Source organism: Carassius auratus, chromosome 36 (genome assembly GCF_003368295.1).
Source record: "Carassius auratus strain Wakin chromosome 36, ASM336829v1, whole genome shotgun sequence".
Lineage (NCBI taxonomy): Eukaryota > Metazoa > Chordata > Actinopteri > Cypriniformes > Cyprinidae > Carassius > Carassius auratus.
The window spans coordinates 8,463,469-8,481,598 of record NC_039278.1 but is presented as its reverse complement, the minus strand read 5'-3'; the positions used below and the strand labels follow the sequence as shown (position 1 = coordinate 8,481,598).

The 18,130-nt window shown below is 37.9% G+C and overlaps 2 protein-coding genes across 2 annotated transcripts; both read right to left on the bottom strand.

Annotated features, from left to right (window-relative positions):
- Positions 1–280: 280 nt before the first annotated feature.
- Positions 281–3,643, bottom strand: LOC113055633 (mediator of RNA polymerase II transcription subunit 26-like). Its single transcript, XM_026222048.1, has 3 exons — positions 3,572–3,643; positions 2,817–2,891; positions 281–1,582 (listed from the first exon to the last, which is right to left on the bottom strand). Exons 1-3 carry the CDS (start codon positions 3,641–3,643, stop codon positions 365–367), a joined length of 1,365 nt encoding a protein of 454 aa, XP_026077833.1. The 3' UTR covers positions 281–364.
- Positions 3,644–4,612: 969 nt separating this feature from the next.
- Positions 4,613–16,295, bottom strand: LOC113055121 (exportin-2). The gene is made up of 25 exons (XM_026221121.1): positions 16,196–16,295; positions 15,458–15,547; positions 14,672–14,814; positions 14,480–14,581; positions 13,582–13,727; positions 13,344–13,434; positions 13,142–13,249; positions 12,964–13,056; positions 12,719–12,886; positions 12,454–12,583; positions 12,306–12,371; positions 12,031–12,233; positions 9,522–9,606; positions 9,372–9,433; positions 9,141–9,277; positions 8,951–9,054; positions 8,773–8,870; positions 8,210–8,360; positions 7,685–7,893; positions 7,486–7,583; positions 7,312–7,397; positions 7,108–7,189; positions 6,838–6,984; positions 5,390–5,621; positions 4,613–5,292 (listed from the first exon to the last, which is right to left on the bottom strand). Exons 2-25 carry the CDS (start codon positions 15,540–15,542, stop codon positions 5,203–5,205), a joined length of 2,916 nt encoding a protein of 971 aa, XP_026076906.1. The 5' UTR covers positions 15,543–15,547; positions 16,196–16,295; the 3' UTR covers positions 4,613–5,202.
- Between the last annotated feature and the right edge of the window lie 1,835 nt (positions 16,296–18,130).

Sequence of the window (18,130 nt, the reverse complement as noted above, 5' to 3'; positions counted from 1 at the left end):
CTTTTCAGCATTGTCAATAATTATTAACTATTATTAACAATTGAGCACCAAAAATAATTGATCAGCATATTATAATATGATTTCTGAAAGCTGAATGTTGGAAGAAGACTGAAGATTGAAGTATTTTTTTTTTATTACATTTTAAAACATTATAACTGTAAACAGTTATTTGAATGTCTAATTCACAATATTACTGTTTTTGTTTTGTCAAATAAATGCAGGTTTGGTGAGCATAAACAAACAAAACTAAAAGTGTAATATTCCAAACTTTTGACTGGAAGTGTACATGTTGGTTTTGTATGTTCATATATGTTGTCATACAGTGGATCTATTGTCTTATGGCTTACAAACTACCTCTGAATACTCATACTCTATAATCTATGCCAACATAAGGCAAAATCTTAAATTTACTTCCATCCCCATATGGATCCAGGGTGATGGACTGAGTCCAGTCATACCAGTTATTCTGGTTATCGTAACAGCCATTCACACCGTGCCATCGCTGACTGCGTATCCTGATGAGGTCTCGCTCTGTGACCTCTCGGCTGACCCCTGGAAGGGCTTTCACAGGGATCTCTGGGATAAACCCATGAGTTTTCCTGCACTCTCTGGAATTCTTTACCTCTTGCTTGATGTTTTCATCCACAGAAAAGCACATCCCGGACTTCTCTGAAGTCAGTAAGCTATTCTGAATCATCTTACTTTGTGAAATCTCTCTCCAGTTTATCTGTTGATAACCGTCCTGGATTTCACTTCCTGTTGATCTCTGGCAATCCTTTGTAAGTGTTTTGCTTGATATGGGTCGAGTATGAGAGTCATTTGCTAGTTTGGCCGCTTGCAGTTGTGCAGTGTTGGTACTGTCCCCTCCATTGTGTGTGACAGTGTGACTGTTATACTGTTTCTTCCTCGTCTTATCCTCAATAGCCCCTATGTTTGTCTCTTTCACTGTGCTGGAGACTTCATCGAGGTTACCATTTAGTGGAGCAGGTTGGAGTATGTTGAGGAGGTCTGAAGGTTGTTGCATCTTTTCATGTGAATCTTGGAAGAATGAATTTGGTTGATGAGGAGTACTGGAAGTGGACTTTGCTGGTTCCTTGGCTGGCAAAAAGTGCTTTTTGTCGCTGTGACTGGCAGGGGTGGTGTTTCTTTCAGACATGTGCTTGTCTTTGATAATGGTCTTATGGTCATTTTGGAAATGATGATTGGACAGAGATGTTCTCCAGCTTGTGGACTGCTGTAAACACTTGATGGACGAAGAATATGGTTTGATCGCACGGACAGGTATTTTACTTTTTCTAAAACTGTTTGGATTCTTAATGGTTTTATCTGGTACAGAACCCTTCGACATTTCAACTCTCTCACTCATGTTACTGTGGTCATGTTCAGTAAGGGTTTGTGTTGATCCAGGAACACATTCAGCAGAAGTCGAACTGACTGCAAAGTTTGAGAGCGCTTCTACGGTGACTTCATTTACTCCAACAATCCTCCGCCAATGTCGAATCAGATTTTTTAAACGTTTAACAAGATCTTCATCTGTGCTCTTTTTTCTCACATCATTGATCAACTTTCCAAACCTGGTTTCCTGGAATACAACAAACCAAATCATTCCTTAAGGATTGCATTTTTTTTGTAAAGTAAATTAATGCATTAAACAGCAACAGTCAATGGTATGGAAGCCCGTTTCCGCCACTTAATAAAAAATCGAATTATTTAATTGCGACTTTTTATTTCACAGTTCTTCTTATTTTTTTTTTACAAGAACTGCTAACCTTTAGTAGTCTTTAGTAGTGTTTGAAAATAAAAAAATTGGGATTACTGAAGTTTAGTGATAAAAAATAAATTCATATTTTATTCCACAAAGACACATTCAATTGATCTAAAGTGACCGTAAACAAATTTATAATGGTACAAAGGATACCTATTTCAAATAAATGCTTTGAATTTAACTTTCTGTTCACATACTATGGAAGTCAATGGTATGGAAGCCCGTTTCCGCCACTTAATAAAAAAGTAAAATTATTTAATTGCGACTTTTTATTTCACAGTTTTGATTTTTGATTTTTTTAACCAGAACTGTGTGATGTAAAAGAGTTCATATCTCGCAATTCTGACTTTGTAACTTGCAATTATGAAGTCAGAATTGTGAGATATGAATTCGCAATTGTGAGAAAAAAAGAAGTCAGAATTACAAGATATAAAGTCGCAATTACAAAAAAAAACAACAACTCAGAAATCAGAATCAGAACTCGCAATTCTGACTTAATAACTCACAATTTAGACTTTTGCGTGTTTTACACGCACAAGATATGAAAGTCAGAATTGTGTGATATAAAGTCGCAATTACTGTATTTTTACCGTATTTAAGTCGCACCTCAGTATAAGTCGCATCAGTCCAAAAATACGTCATGATGAGGAAAAAAACATATACAAGTCGCAGACGGTAATGGTTTCTCTTGGTTCTTGGTTCTAAATAAATGCGACTTATATGTTTTTTTCCTCATCATGACGTATTTTTGGACTGATGCGACCAGCCAAACTATGAAAAAAAGTGTGACTTATAGTCCGGAAAATATGGTATCTTGTTTAATTTTTTATTCAGTGGCAGAAACGGGCTTCCATACAATGGGCATCAGCAACTGTTACCAACATTCTTCCAAGTATCTTCTCTCGTGTTCAGCAGAAGAAAATATCTCATACAGGTTTGGAACAACTTGCTATTTTGAGTGAACCATGCTTTAACTCACATATTCAGTGTGACACCATATCACAGTTGTTGGGATAAACTCAGTGTAAACAGAGTTGAGTTAGTATCTTACCACTAGAGCCTCTTTAGTCATGGGGTAACTTTCCAAGCAGCATATCACATCCAATACAGCCATCATGTTCTGTATCTGCTGACAGGTAGACGTTGAGCTAAAGTCACTTCCATGCGTTCATAATATTCTCTATGCTTTAAAAAAAAAAAAAAAAAATCCTATAATAGCTAATATGCTTATGTTCCTGTCTTTTTTTCTAAAGCTGGTCATACTCATGAAAGTAGGTGGGCCTCATGTTTTTGAATCTACTCTCACATGTGCACCTGCAGCAGTCACCAGACCAGCAGAGACTCTTTCAGATCCCAGGCAACAGTCGTTTGCCAATGCAAATGTAATATGCTTGCATACTCATACCTGTAAAAATCTGTGAAAAAGGCCCCTAACCCTAACCCTAACCCCAACTCACCACAGTGAGACTGAGCAAACCAGCAGATAAAACAAAACCAATTAATTGAAGGAATAAATTAAATCTTGATTATGGGATAAACAAGCCTATTACACAGACACTGACAAAACAGACGTTAATATAAACCATGGTCAAGAATATGTAAGATTGCACACAAAAAAGTTGAAATACATGAAATATTGCTTCCATAATTTTCTCCAAATAAAGTGCTGAAAGAATGGATAGAATATGACAAATGTAGTTGAACTGAATTATTAAATGAAGAGACTGCACATGCATCATGGTTATACTAGACAAACCCATAAGGACTGAAGTCATTACTTGCGTCTATAACTCAGCTTGTACTCACGTTACTTTGAGCATCGATGGCCTGAAGGAGCTTCTCTTTGAGCTGTTGAGGTCTTAATGAAGCTCTTTTCATTGTCTCTGAATGATTCACAGCATTGAGAACACACAATACATACACAACTCTTTCATATGAAACCACTTTACTGGCAGCCCAAAATGAGCTTAACAAATCGTGTCCATGCAGGCAAATGACTCAGCTGTCCCGAAAAGGTTTCTACAGGTGCACTACTGTTTTCACATAGCCCTACAGAGTTAGCAATGAGTCTTCATGACAGCCACATATACTTTTACTTCCGATTTGGATTTTGTATGGTTCCATTCCAGTGGAAACTCAATATGGTTGTTCAATTGTACACATATTGAGTGGTCAAAAACCAAATGTGGGTCACTTTGCATACAGATCATACTTTTCTTTTTTAAAGAGGAATGTCTGAAGAACGTGCATCGTGTTTCCCTCTGTCAAAACAACTGCACTGAACACAAACTAAGATTTTAGTTGAAATCCAAGAGCTTTCTGACCCTGCATGGACAGCAACGTAAATGACTCATTCAAGGCCCAGAAAGGTCGTAAGGTCATCGTTAAAATAGCCATCACATAATACTGCCATATAGTTCCACACACTGTCCACATTTCAAGGCAAAAACTATTGGTCTGCTATCTTTGCAAGTACTTTATGTAGAGAAAATCATGTACACCAAGAGAAAGAAATCAGATGTTTTTTCTGTACTAGTATAATATTAAAACAAATCGAATATTTTTTGTTATAAATAATGCCTTGAGTATTAGTGACAAAGGAACCAACAGACAAAACTAAGAACAGGACTAAAATCTAAAAATCGAATCTGATCACTTTTGTGAAGCGTACATATATATAATCTTCTGCGATAGAGTTGATAATTTAGCATATTACCCATTAAATTCAGTTTGTTAATTGAAAACTTGATTTGGCATTATGGATTAATAAATACATGATTTTGAACATTTCTTCCTGAAATGCATTGATGAAAGTCTTTTTGGAACAAATACAAACATGAACCAACATTTTAAACAAGTGCTTCATTTTATTAATTAACAACTAGAGCAGCAAAACTAAGACATGAAGACATAACATGGTGAATGACATGCGACATGAGACATTTGACTGATTTTTCCGCTTTTGCAAAACAACTCGCTTATACAGTGAAAACATCTCCAAAACTACAGGGGAAAGAACACATGGAAAACACTTCCTCCATTGATTTTAAAGATGCCGCCAAATGTCTGCCAACTCCCAAGTGCTGTTCAATGTTTGTAAAAAGCAACATTTCCAAATACTGCCAAATGTATCGCTGGGTGAGACGCCAAACTAAACAATAAGAGAACATAATGAATGGACTCAAAATAATACATGAGAAAAGCCAACATCAGCAGAGGCCACCCAGTGAGACGATCAGCACCCCTCTACCCAAGCATTATTCCCTGCTTCATCACACATACATCATTAAAACGTTTCTTAGAGATCCCTTCAGTCTGGCCATGTATCACTGGGCGGTACATCTCCACTCATGTTGAGTTCACTGGTCGTCTCTTTTTTGGTTGGATCAGTCCAGGTGTCTTGAGAGCGTCAGAGATCCCTTTCTTGGGACGTTTGGCTACACCAGCTGTACGGTGGCAGCCTGAAGGTAACCCTGCAGGTACTGAAGAGCTTCTGCTGGCAGACTGGTGCTCAACATGGAGGGCACCTGTTAAAGATGACATTTCGTTACTTCAACATCTCAGCAGGTATTCTGGATGTACAGCTGTGATTATCTCAGCATCCTTCTCGTGAGAGATACTCACCCTTCCAGGACAGGCGGTGGAGAGTTTGTGTAAGGACTGAGCAAGGAGGATTTTGGGATTGCTGACAGCGTCTCCGATGGGGTCATGCTCTTTCTTGCCTGCGAATGCAAGCTGTGAGAAAGCGGTCTGGTATCCTGGAGTGTCCTCGATGTCTATGAAATGCTCATCGTCTGGGATGCTGTCGTCTTCAGGTAACTCGAACAGACCGATCAAAGACTGCAACAAAGGAGTCCTAAAGAGAAAAAGCAGACTTTTCTCATCAAATGTTCAGGATTAATTCATCAGATCATCGGACAGCCCAAGTTATCTTGTTAGACTCAGACTATGTTTACACAAATTAACGATGTAGTCAAAAACAGAAATGTTTTCGTTTAAATATCCACGAAAACGGCCAAAAGTGCTGTAGTCAAGTGCAAGGCCAGTAGTTGGCGCTGTCACTTTGTTAGTAAACAGCCCTTGTAGGGAAGTGACAATCGTATGTTGTATATGATGCGTCTCTGCTAATGGTTGTAATACAGGTGAAGTAAATACAGACTTTGCTAAAGAAGCGTCAGCAAACTCTTGAGCGGCAACAACACGTACGACGCACGCGCATGACATCATTTTCAAAGATTCCATTACTGGGTGTTTACACGGAAACGATAACGGTGCAGATTTTAAAAAACGTGCCCTTCAAACCCCTTTTTAAAAAAATGCATAAAAAGTTTACCATTTTTGGCTGAAAACGTTGTCGTGTATATGGCTTCTCAATGACTAATAAGAGTGTCTACAGAAATCTATGGAAAAAAGTTTTTAGAAATGTGCTCTTTGTATCCTTGTTGTTTCATAAGGTTTTTAAGAAAATGTAAATGACTTGTGAAATGTCATGGTGTATCCATCACGATTTAAGTAATAAGTGTACACATTGTAAATATTTTTCAAGGTAAGTTATTCACCATTATCATAATATTTTGGAAAGTGGCACAACATGACATTATGGATGGTCATAAAGATGTCAAATTATCTGTAAGGTCATAATAGGCTGCTGGGGTCCACTCCGATATATAGAATTTTTTAAAAAGAAAAACTAAGCAAATTAGTCACCCAGATAAGCATCCTACTGTTTAATGAAAATTCTTTTTCCAGGGTAACTGCTAATGTACTGGGGGAAATAGAGTTAAAAGCTGATGAGAAATCCACAAATAGAATTTTCACACGAGTTTTATGTTTCTCTAAATGTGAATACAGCAGATGCAATAGTTAAAGTTGCATTCTCATCCCCCTTGGATGACTGATATGCAAATTGTTCAAAGTTCACTAGGGATCTTAATTTCTATTTAAATTTCCCACTTTAATTATTTTAGATGTTTTCCATAAAACAGGGACAATACCAGAATAACAAGATGCTCTGAAAATCTCAATAAAAATTGGCCTAAAAAAAAAAAAAAAACGCCTGTAGTGTGTCTTACCAGAGTTTGGTGTACTCCGTGTCCATCATGGCGGGACACTCAGTGAGGATCTTAGTGATGCCCACAGCACAGATCTTCTTCTCCACTGGCCCCGAGACCTTCTGCACCTCGGGAATTATGATCTTCTCTACAACCATGCCAAACATCCTAATGGACACCCAACACATACACTTTTTTAAAAGATGCTTTGATGGGAAAATATAATGAGGCTAGTCAGTAATATCTGCAATGATTACGACTCGACATGTTTTGAATAATAAAGCTACTTGCTTTGGCTGGATGCTATCAAATATCTCCTGCAATGCAATTGCTCCATATTTCACACAATAAAGGTTAATGAACACCAGGAAGCCTGTGTAGAGAAAAGGGGAGACAGATCAATAAAGTGAGCAATCTGTCATTTTAAAATTACAGGGCTCATTTAAATATGGGGTTAGAAGTCAACTCTGATCAGAAATGACCGCAAGCTCTCACTCTTAACAAATTTTGTGGTCTTGGAGCTCTGAAGCCTCTGGAAAAGCAAAATAAAGATCTGTTTCCTGTACTGGGTGATGGAATCTCTGCATAAAAAAAACACACAGAACCAAATGAACAGAGCACAGAAATGTCAACTCTTTTATTTTTGTGTCCTCGTTGCACGTCTCTTACGTAGGCATGTGCTCCACTATACTGTTGAGCAGATAGAAGCCTTGATGGTCGTTAGCCTTGGATGCGATGAGCTTCTGGAATACTCCAAGAAGACCAGGCTGAAAATAAATCAACAAAGCGGTTGAGGTAAGGTTAACTGCATTGTGGCTATTCATCTAGCAAAAAAACCAAACTAGAAGACATCCCATGAAACACTTACAATCTTATCAGCGGCTGTGCTGGCGATGGCAGCGGCTCCTTTCTCCAGATAGGCCTGCAGCAGCCGCACGAGCGGAGGGATGTTTCCGGTGCGTTCCCACAGCACGGGCTGCAGGAGGTGAGGAAACAGGGCCATGTAGGAGGAGGGGATGGAGCTGGTGTGGATCTCCAGCAGCAGAGACATCACCTGGAAGACGTACGGCACAAACTCTGCAGGGCAAGAGGAGGCGAGAGGAAAGGCCCATAAAAACATGGCTTCCATCAAGAAGTCACATACAGGAAACACCGCTCTCTCGTTCAGATGTTTGGAGTCAGTAAAGACTTTTGACAGAGCACCTTGATTCATATATAAGACGCTCTGGATTATAAGGCGCACTTTCGTTTTTTGAGAAAATTAAAGGCTTTTAAGTGTGCCTTATAGTGCGGAAAATACGGTAAATGCAGACTCCATACTTCTGAATGGTTGTGTAAGCCATCATAAAACTGTGTGAAAAAGGTTTAACAGCTTTCTAACAGCGTAACGCACCCTGCACATCATTCTGGAGGATCTCAGTAAACACAGGAAACAGGGCCTCTTCGAAGCTGTTCACCGTGTCTGGATTGGCCTTGCAGGTGATCCTGATGGACAGGCACAGGGACTCAAACAGGTAATGGTTGAAATGTGGCTTACTGGGATTCTGTTGAGAAAAGAGATTCATGCACGTACATAATATATACTGCTTACAATAAAGCAGTTATTTGAATGACTAAATTAATTTAACATTTGCCACATGATCTCACTGTTACACGTTTTATTCAGCCACTAGCTATTTGAATGCAGAATATGTGCATGCCTCAGAAATTGAACTAGTATGCTGAATTGTATAGTAGCATGATATGCCGAACACATCTCTGTATAGAACATGGACATATCCCGTCCTGCCTTTAGGATCAAGTCCTGCTTGGGAAGTGTCCCCTTTTATGGACGGATATTTCTGTGTGTCCTGCCAGTGCATCTGATGCCATGGACTGAGACAGAGAGCACATGACTGGACACAAACCTGAGCTCAAGCCTCCTTCACAGGACAGCAGATTTAGTGACCGGCTTACCTTGCTGACGAGGAGAAGCTTATGGGTGAGCTGGCCAATGAGAGTGGGGATGTAGGGCACAATGGCTTCCTGTAAGAGGGAGAAACTCCTCATGATGGCTGGGGAGGTGACAAACAGAAAAGGTCAAGGAGTATATAACTACAGAAAGGTGGTTTGTGAATCTCAAAGAGGCAATAACCTTTCATGATGTACTCGTTCTCAGATGAGCCAGGGATTGCTAAAGATTTGAACAGATTGTTGAGTAACTGTTCTGTGAACGGTGCCATTTCAGTAGAAGTGATGCTGAAAAATAGGATTCGTTAAGAAAATCAATAAACGGCAAAAGTCAGAACATGGACATTCTTATGTCTTGTACTGGATGAACTCACAGAGTGGTGTTGTTGGCTCCTCTCATGGTGAAGAGTCTCTCGAGTGCATGTGCTGCGTAGGTGTGCTGAACGATGCTCTCTGCCTGCAGGTGGGCCACCAGGAGAGGGACAGCCTCCAACAGCTGCTCTTTAGGGAGCTGGAGGAACAGACAGAAGCCAGACCATCACACCCAGTCAAGGCATGCTTGTGTAATGGACAGAGAACAATGGAATGGAAAAGAAAGTGCTTACTTGACTTCTGAAGGTCATGACATACTTGATGGCATCTGCTTTCAAAACTGGAAACTCGTTCACTGAGGAAAAAAAGAAGAAAATACCTGTCATTCAGCATCATTTCAGTTCCAGTTTAAAATGCTAAACGAGATGAGCAAGGCCAATTACCATTGGGAGATTTCAGGTCTACTAGAATGTGGTTGACAAAGAATTCAGACAGGTTCACCAGCTCATTGGCTTGTGTTATTCCATGCTGTAAAACAGAAGTACACCTTTGTCAGACTGGACCTCAGATCTATAGCTCACAAGCCAACCGAAATCAGACAGCTCCTTTAATCTGAAAAGAAACTGATATGTAAATGTTACTTGTTAAACATCAGAAGCTATAGCCTACATGGATAAAAAAAAACTAACAAAAAAACAAAAAGCAAACATGACGCTTGTAAATTACATTTTGCAGATTTACTCAGTGTATAAAATGTGGTACTAGTGTTGTCAAAAGACCTGGTACTTTGGTACCAAGTCGGTACTAAAAAAATATGAAAATGTGACGGTAGCAGGTTTCTTTAAGTACCGGTGGTATCGAGGACCCGGTCAACCTGGTGCTTGACGCATACAGTGCTATTTCCACGAAGCAGAAAACGCGGACGGAATCTCAAAATCCAGTCATGAAAATGAAACTTACATCTTAATATGGACAGTCAAAGTATTTGTCAAAGTTAGCATAAATTAATCAAATCTCCATAAGGACCAGTATCTGTAAATGTTAAGCCGCAAAAGTTGGTTGAAATCTGAATCCTGCATGTTCTGCGCGTCTCTTTGTGACTGAACGAATGGTTTGTTTACTACATAGCCTGAAGCGTGTGAGGCTTGCAGTAATTTCAGCATCTGCCGTCTCAATGTGGACATATATACATAAACAACATCACTAGAGCTGTTCTGAGTCACTTCACAAGCATTTGACTGTTTCATGTGAGTAAAACCAGTGTCAAAATAAAAGTAGCCTGTCAAAATAAAAGTTCATTTTACATAAAGGCATTGTGCTAGAAATATTACTATTATTTAGTAAAATGTATGTGATTCTGCCACTACTGTAAAAAACAAAAACAAAAAAAAAACACTATTTTTTAAAGAAATAAATCACACAATATTTCTTCCATGTTTTAAATTGAATAACAAATCCCCTTTATTTACTAAAAAACAGAATGTTTAAAATTCATAAATTAAGAGAAATAAAATTTGGGTGAAACTTGTTTTTCATAATTATATTACTTGTAGAAAAACTAAGCACAATTGTAAATTACTATAAAGAATGGCATTGATTTTATTTTTAGTTATAAAAAGTGTTTATTTTTATTTTTTATTAGCATATTTTTGTGTTTTGCTTCGTTACCGAAATTGGTACCAAGAACTGTGGATTTTCACTGGTATCTGTACCGAATACGGACATCTTGGTACCGTGACAACACTATGTGGTACTGTCAAATGATTAATCACATCCAAAATAAAAGTTTGTTACATGATGTGTTTACTGTGCATATTATGTACCGTATTTTTCGGACTATAAGTCGCACCCGAGTATAAGTCGCATCAGTCCAAAAATACATCATGACGAGGAAAAAAAACATATAAGTCACACTGGACTATAAGTTGCATTTATTTAGTACCAGCCGCGAGAGGGCGCTCTATGTTTTCAGTGTAGACTACAGGAGCACTGAGCGCCCTCTCACGGCTGGAGACGGTAATGTTTTCTCCCGGTTCATGTCAAATTAATTTTGATAAATAAGTTGCACCTGACTATAAGTCGCAGGACCAGCCAAACTACGAAAAAAAGTGTGACATATAGTCCGGAAAATACGGTATATATAAATACACACATGCTATGTTATGTTTATATATTAAACAAATCATAATATATACAATAATATAAATATATACATGTACTGTAAATGTTTTCAAAATATATGCTGTATGTACGTGTATTTATATATACATAATCCGTAAACAAAAACTTATTTTCGATGCGATTAATCTCAATTAATCATTTGATAGCACTATTACATTTTTTTTTTTTTTTTTTATGAAAACAAATACAAGGAGCGCTAAAAGATTTTCATAACGCTTCCTTTAAAACAATCTACAAATGTTAAATCTTCAAAAAAAGTGTTAAGGCTACCACTGCATTGGTCTAGAAAAAATATATACTTATTGATTTATAGTTGATTTATACACATTTTCAAAGCTTTCAATGTACTGTCATTATAAATGATCAAACAAAAACAAACTATTTTTAATTTTGGTTAATCATCTCTGTACAAGAGACTTGGTAGTGTTTCCAAACAAAAGGAAATATCGGCATCTGCTAAATTAAAGAAATAATGGCAAAAAAAAAATCATGCAACCCTTACATTATCTTTACATTAAATCGTGCAATATCCACCCTGCTAAGATTAAAAAAAAAAAAAATTATCTAAGACAACACCACAAAAAAAATAAACAGCTATATTAGTAGACAATTATTTGTGATTGTTAAAATTGTACTAACAAAAATAAAATGCTAAACTAGAAAATAACAGTTTGCATTAAGTGAAAAGCAAGTGAGATGATGCTGCTGTTGTGAACACCAGCAACACTTGATCAACAGTTTGATCTGAACCCACCCTCGCAGGGATCTCACCTTTTGTGTCTGAGCTTTTGAGGCCAGAGATGTGACCAGGTAGATAGCAGCATCTTTGTGTTTCCAGTTCACCCCGGGGTTCTTGGCATATTCTGTCAGCATGGAGCTCACATAGCCGGAGAAGATGCCGGTCACCGGGCCCTCAAAGAACTTACAGAGGCCTCGCACCAAATCACAGGCTGCTCTACGCCTCGTGTCGATGTCTATGAGGACAGGAGATATGATTCAGCACAGAAGACCAAGCGTCTGAACAATAGAGAGTAGCGTTAACATACCTGAGCCTTCAAGGTCTCTGATGATGTACTCTTCTGAGTTATCTTCAAAAGCCTCTTCATCTGCACCTGTTCACATACAATTATCAATTTACAACATCCTTCCAGATTATTTACACCAGCTACTAAAATAGAACAAACTGACACATACTTCTGAACTCCATGTTGGGTACGATGACCTTCTCACAGATGCTGGTGAGAACATTTTGGTCTTCGAAGAGATGCTTATAGTGCGGCCGCTCACACACTGACGCCAAAAACTGGATAGCATTGCTCACAAGCTACAACAGACATAATGGTATCAGGAAAAACTCACAGCACTATGAACACCAAGATAATGTCCGCCACCAAGTCTGTGAAGGTTTTCAACTCGCAACAGGTGTAAATAGAACATGTATTAAATGCAATTCACTTACCAAGTCATATTTAACCTCCTGACCAGTTGTGACCAGCAGGTTCCAGATAGCTGTGACGAAGCGAGGCAAGTAAGGCTGAAACTCTTCATCGTATTTTTGAGCATAAAGTGCTGCGTTATCACAGATTTGAGACTTCAACAGCTCCAACAGACCAGCCTCCTCCTCATCCTACATCAAGAAAGTCACATTTTTAAGGTTTGTGAGCATTGCTCTGTCATAATATTTCAAAACGAGAATAAACTCACATCTGTTTGCAACAACTTGTTATCCAAGGTCAATAAGTTATGAAAATTGGTCATCCAAGTCTCCATGTTATCCTCAAAGAACTCTGGGAGATCCTGGAGAGATTAGAAAAGAGATGTTAACTGGAAAACCGGCACAGAAGTGCAATTGGAGGAATGAGCGGTGTCAGTGCAGACTTACCTGGAAGTTAAGGCTGTAGAAAAGTTTTGAAATAAGTGTTAGGGAAGAGAAGAGCACTTTCAGGGCATTGATATCGGTTGCATGAGTTTGACACAAATCAATCGTAGCCTAAAAGTGAAACAAACAAGTGATGTTTACATTTCCATGTCACACACACACACACGGGTAAACACAAGTGATCACAACCACCCAATGACTTCACCTTGAAAAGTTCAGTGAGAGGCTGTGCAAAAGTGTCCAGCACCAGCTTGATCTCGGACCACAGCTCATTGGACTTAAACTCATGGCGATATCTGAAAGACGAGAGACAATATTCAAACTACTGGATACAAATCAAATGTATGTAAAGGTCAAAAAAAGTTACATATCAGAGAAAAACAAGACATTAACACCAAAAGGTTACACATAATGTTGCGCCCATCTCAATCGCTCTCAAACACCTTTTAAAAAGGGAGTGTGCCGTGCGAAGAATCCCGTTGATGATGTAGAAGTCCCCGCTCTGGAAGCGAGTCACCATCTCGGTCAGGAGATCCGGCCATTTCTGAGGAAAATCCTCTCTTCCGATGATGCTGATCGCATCACTCAGCTGCAGAGGGAGAAACAGTCACGTACGGTTACAGATCTAGTTCTTATTTGTGCCCTTGCTTAATTATATACTTGCTCTTAATTTATTCATACTGTTCTTTAATCTTAAAAAATGTTTGAACTATTTCATTAATTAGGCCAATAGTTTTTCCTGTGATATTAAAATAAAAAAAGGTTGAATTTAAGTGGCATCTAAACTTTTGGTGTCATAAGCTTACTTATTAGAAAAACAGGTTACATGGGTCAATAAATTAAATTAAATATATTTATTTGTTTTTGTAGCTGGGACAGTGAAGATTTTGGCAGGGAACGTTAATATTTGAACCACTGGCTTAGCTGTTTTAGCTTATTTTAACCGATTTATCTTTGAATCATCTTGAGGTCCTCTGGATGAGAAACACTGATCTACAGGCTACAGCAGTAAGGTTTATGAAGCCTCTTTCAGACAGAGATTCTGGAAAATACACGGGTAATGTGTCCCAGAAATTGTTCCTGGGTTGCTAGATTTTGCACTTTCACACTGCCAGTGATTACCCGGGATATGTGCGTGCGTTCACACAAAACCGTAAAGGTCCCATAAAGACGGGTGACGTCTAATGTACGAGTCGAAATGTTAGGCACGTTAACTTTGACTTAAGCTGGAGAACGATCTGAGGAACTAACTGATATCTGCTTCATTACAGTTTGCGAGCGTTGATCTGCCTTCAAAACACCCAGTAAAAGAGTCACACAAGGGTTATCTGAAATGGGTACCTGTTTTTGAATTTGCTCTGGGCTGCTTAACATCAAATTTACAATATTGGCTTTGATAGCAGTCCGGTCAGGATCGGAGATTTTGTTTGGTTCATCCTCAACCTTAGGAAGAGAAAGCGCACAATTAAATCCCCATTAAACAGCACCAATCACACCCCAGACTGTCTGAGCAGTATTTAACAGGACACGCACCACGCGCCAGTTCCTCTTGATGTAGTTCTTGAAGGTGACGGCCGCACACACACGAATGACCTCGTCCTGGGACTTCTCTAGCATTGTGAGCAGTAAAATGGGGTAGTTCTGGTTTCCCTCCACCGATTCCAGAAATTTCTCAGCTAAAGATGAGAATACAAAAACAGACAGTCAAGTTTAATTTGGTGCATACATAAAACACTACAGTACAGGAATACAGATAGATGCAGAGAAGACTACGGTTTTTTTTTTTTTTACATTTAAATTTGAGAAATATTTTTTTGCATAATGATATTATATTTGACAAAAAAAGATCTTAGACCTTTCTAATGATTCATAGTTATAGGCCCCCTTGCAGTTTTTCATAAAATGAAAGTTCGCTGAATAAGACAATTAGTACTATATCTTAAGTATCAAACTTGTTCTTGATTATTTTATAGCGTAATAGTGTTATTACAATAGTAATATTTGTTTAATGTTTGGTCAAATTATGAAGCTCTACAAAAAAGCACAACAAAGCTGGTTTTCTTTCAAAATTTTCCCCCAAATTGCACAGCCCTATTGAAAATTGTGAAATTTTACTAATATATGAAATATTGGAGTAGTAAAGACAAAATATATTACGATACAAGGTTACATGGGTACAGTGAAATGTTTTTTTTTTTTTTTGTGCTGGGTTTAGTTAAGATTTTGGCTGGGCAACCAAAAATGCGCCAGCAGGAGGGAAAAAAATCCTAGGAAAATACACAATTTATTTATTTTTTAACATCAAAAAGTGAATGTTACCTGGGCGTCTCACAGCTGGGTCAGGGCTTAGTGTTTTCTGCAGATACTCAGTCAGGGTTTGGAGATTTCTATCATTGAGCTCCATGATTGCTACAGAAATAAAACAATATGTGCTATGAGAACCACCGCAGTGAGATATATAATTACACTGCAGTAACAGTTATATCTAAAACAAGAAACAGAAGAAGAAAACGGCTCGTATATTAATAGCGGTAGTAACATAGTTTATGATCTGTGTCACATTTGTTTGGCCTGCTCTGACTGAAGCGGCCTGACAGCTATCTCTGTATGAATAAACACTTAATAATGATCTGTGGGGTATACGGCTGGTCTGTGTGCTCCACTGTGTCAGTCTGGCTGTGTATGATGGAGTTTAATGACAGAAACTCAGGCCATGATTCACGTGCTAAAGCTGTTAGCATTACGGAGATGATATGCTAGCCGTCCAAACAGTCACAATAAAAAGCGTTTCAGTACAAAACGATATCTATTAAACAATATGATAGACATTGAAGAAACCGCCAAATAGGGTTAATTTAGTGAAAGTAAGGAGGAACGTACGATACACCGTTATGTGCTTAGTTGACGAGCTAACGTTAACTCACGAGCTCACTTTAACAGTGTGCGCTGCGTGCGTTAATATTCAAACAGGATGATCCCGTAATCTCATAGCGAGCGGTAGATAATGTACTACGGATTTATTAATAATTAGATGACAAAGGGATAAAATGGTCTTACCGTTAACCGTATGTAGAAGTGCTCTGTTAATCACTGGGCGGGCGAGAAGTTTCAAACGTCTCACACGAGTGCGCGGTCACGACTACGCGCATGCGCACTAATGGACTCGTGGGTATGCAGTTTTTGACGTGGCGCCCCCTCGTGTATGTCACGGAGAATTGCAGCAAAATTAGAATGGATCTCATTTTAGGAAATAAATAATAATAATAATAATAATAATAATAATAAACGTTAATATTTAATATTAAATGAAGACTATTTTAAAATAAAGTAAAAATGTTTTGCATTCAGTTCCGTATCAGTTACAAATTATCATTACTTACCTATAAGGCCCTAAATGGTTTCGCTCCTGCGTACCTACCTAGCCTTCTACCACGCTACAACCCATCACGCTCCCTAAGGTCACAAAACACTGGACTTTTGGTAGCTAGGATAGAAAAGTCCACTAAAGGAGGTAGAGCTTTTTCACATTTGGCTCCCAAACTCTTGAATAGCCTTCCTGATAATGTTTGGGATTCAGACACACTCTCTCTGTTTAAATCTAGATTAAAAACACATCTCTTTCAACAAGCATTAAAATAATGTATCTCTTAAATAATGAGTGTAGTTGTATCTGATTAAATGTGCATTCTTATTCATTAGCTTGGGTTAAGGCGAGACACTGCAGGTGAATAGGGCAAAAAAATAACTAGTAGTTATCACCTTACTTACCCAGTTGATTGATTACATTGATTATTGCAAACATTTTTTGTATTACAAGTTTTCCAAAATGTTATGTTTAATTATGCAAATGAGGCATTATTTATTGAAATATGTGCTAATTTGCATAAATGTCTAGTACAAAAATCTGAACACTAGATGAAGTCAGTTTCAAAATGTTTGTTTAATTTTTTTGACATATTGGAGTCAAATGTTTGTATATAATCAAGGAAGATATATATAAGAGCACATCCCTCTGTAAAAACCTTCAGAATATAGACAGGAATAAAAATGTCAAGTTTGGTGTGTGTAAGTGCTACTGGAGTGGAAATTTATGGCTCCGTGTTGAAGAAAAAACTCATTTTGAGAAAACGGCCTTTAAAAATATGTATTGTAATTGAAATCTATTGACACAAACAGATAAAGTGCTATTAATGAAACACTTAACAGTGTCTTTTGGATGTTTTCCTTCCACTAGTTTGAAAAAGCACTTTATGAAAAACCAAAAAGCCCAAAATCTCAAAATTGACAGGTGCTTGAAAAAACAGTGCTTTTGCCTGCAGTGTCTCACCTTAAACTAATTAATTTTACTTTGTTGGAACAGCAGTTATGCTAATGATGTCTCTGTTTGTTTCTATGTTTTGCCACAGGATTTACACAAGCGTCTGGATCCTGAACACCTGAGAAGAGATGATGCTGACCCTCAGAGGACCTCAGATGATGCTAACCCTGAATCAACAAACAGAACTAACAAATATTGCTACAAGTGTGACTGCATCATATAATAATTATTAATTATTAATAATATTAATAATGTTCATCGTCTGGCTGACTACGTCTTGTATTAATTATAAAAATCCTGTCATACGTGCATAAACTGTCAGTCACCACTTATAAGCTACTACTAGAAACATAATTTTCTGTAAAGTTGCTTTGTAACGATTTGTATTGTAAAAAGCGCAATACCAATAAACTTGAATTGAAATTGAATTGAATTAAGACATTATTTTCATGATAATCATAGTTCGCATTACAGTGATATAGCATAGCCTTCAAATGACCATAATGTAAACTAACAGGGAGAATGGGGCTAGTTGTCACACAGTGCTCTATCTCTATCTCAATAATTATAAGGATTTGAGTCAAAAGTCCACTTACACAAATGCTCGTTTTCTCTTTAAGTGACTTTGATGGTTGGTTAAATTTTTACCATGTCCAAAACTTTCTTACAATGAT

Excerpts from the sequence above, each read along its gene's own strand:
- LOC113055633 (XM_026222048.1), bottom strand. The coding sequence starts at position 3,643 with ATGAAAAGAGCTTCATTAAGACCTCAACAGCTCAAAGAGAAGCTCCTT. Across the intron at positions 2,892-3,571 it reads CCATCGATGCTCAAAGTAAC|ATACAGAACATGATGGCTGT; the intron begins GTGAGTACAAGC and ends ACCTGTCAGCAG. Across the intron at positions 1,583-2,816 it reads TGACTAAAGAGGCTCTAGTG|GAAACCAGGTTTGGAAAGTT; the intron begins GTAAGATACTAA and ends GTTGTATTCCAG.
- LOC113055121 (XM_026221121.1), bottom strand. The coding sequence starts at position 15,542 with ATGGAGCTCAATGATAGAAATCTCCAAACCCTGACTGAGTATCTGCAG. Across the intron at positions 9,434-9,521 it reads AGACCTGAAATCTCCCAATG|TGAACGAGTTTCCAGTTTTG; the intron begins GTAATTGGCCTT and ends TTTTTTCCTCAG. Across the intron at positions 7,584-7,684 it reads GCACAGCCGCTGATAAGATT|CCTGGTCTTCTTGGAGTATT; the intron begins GTAAGTGTTTCA and ends ATTTATTTTCAG.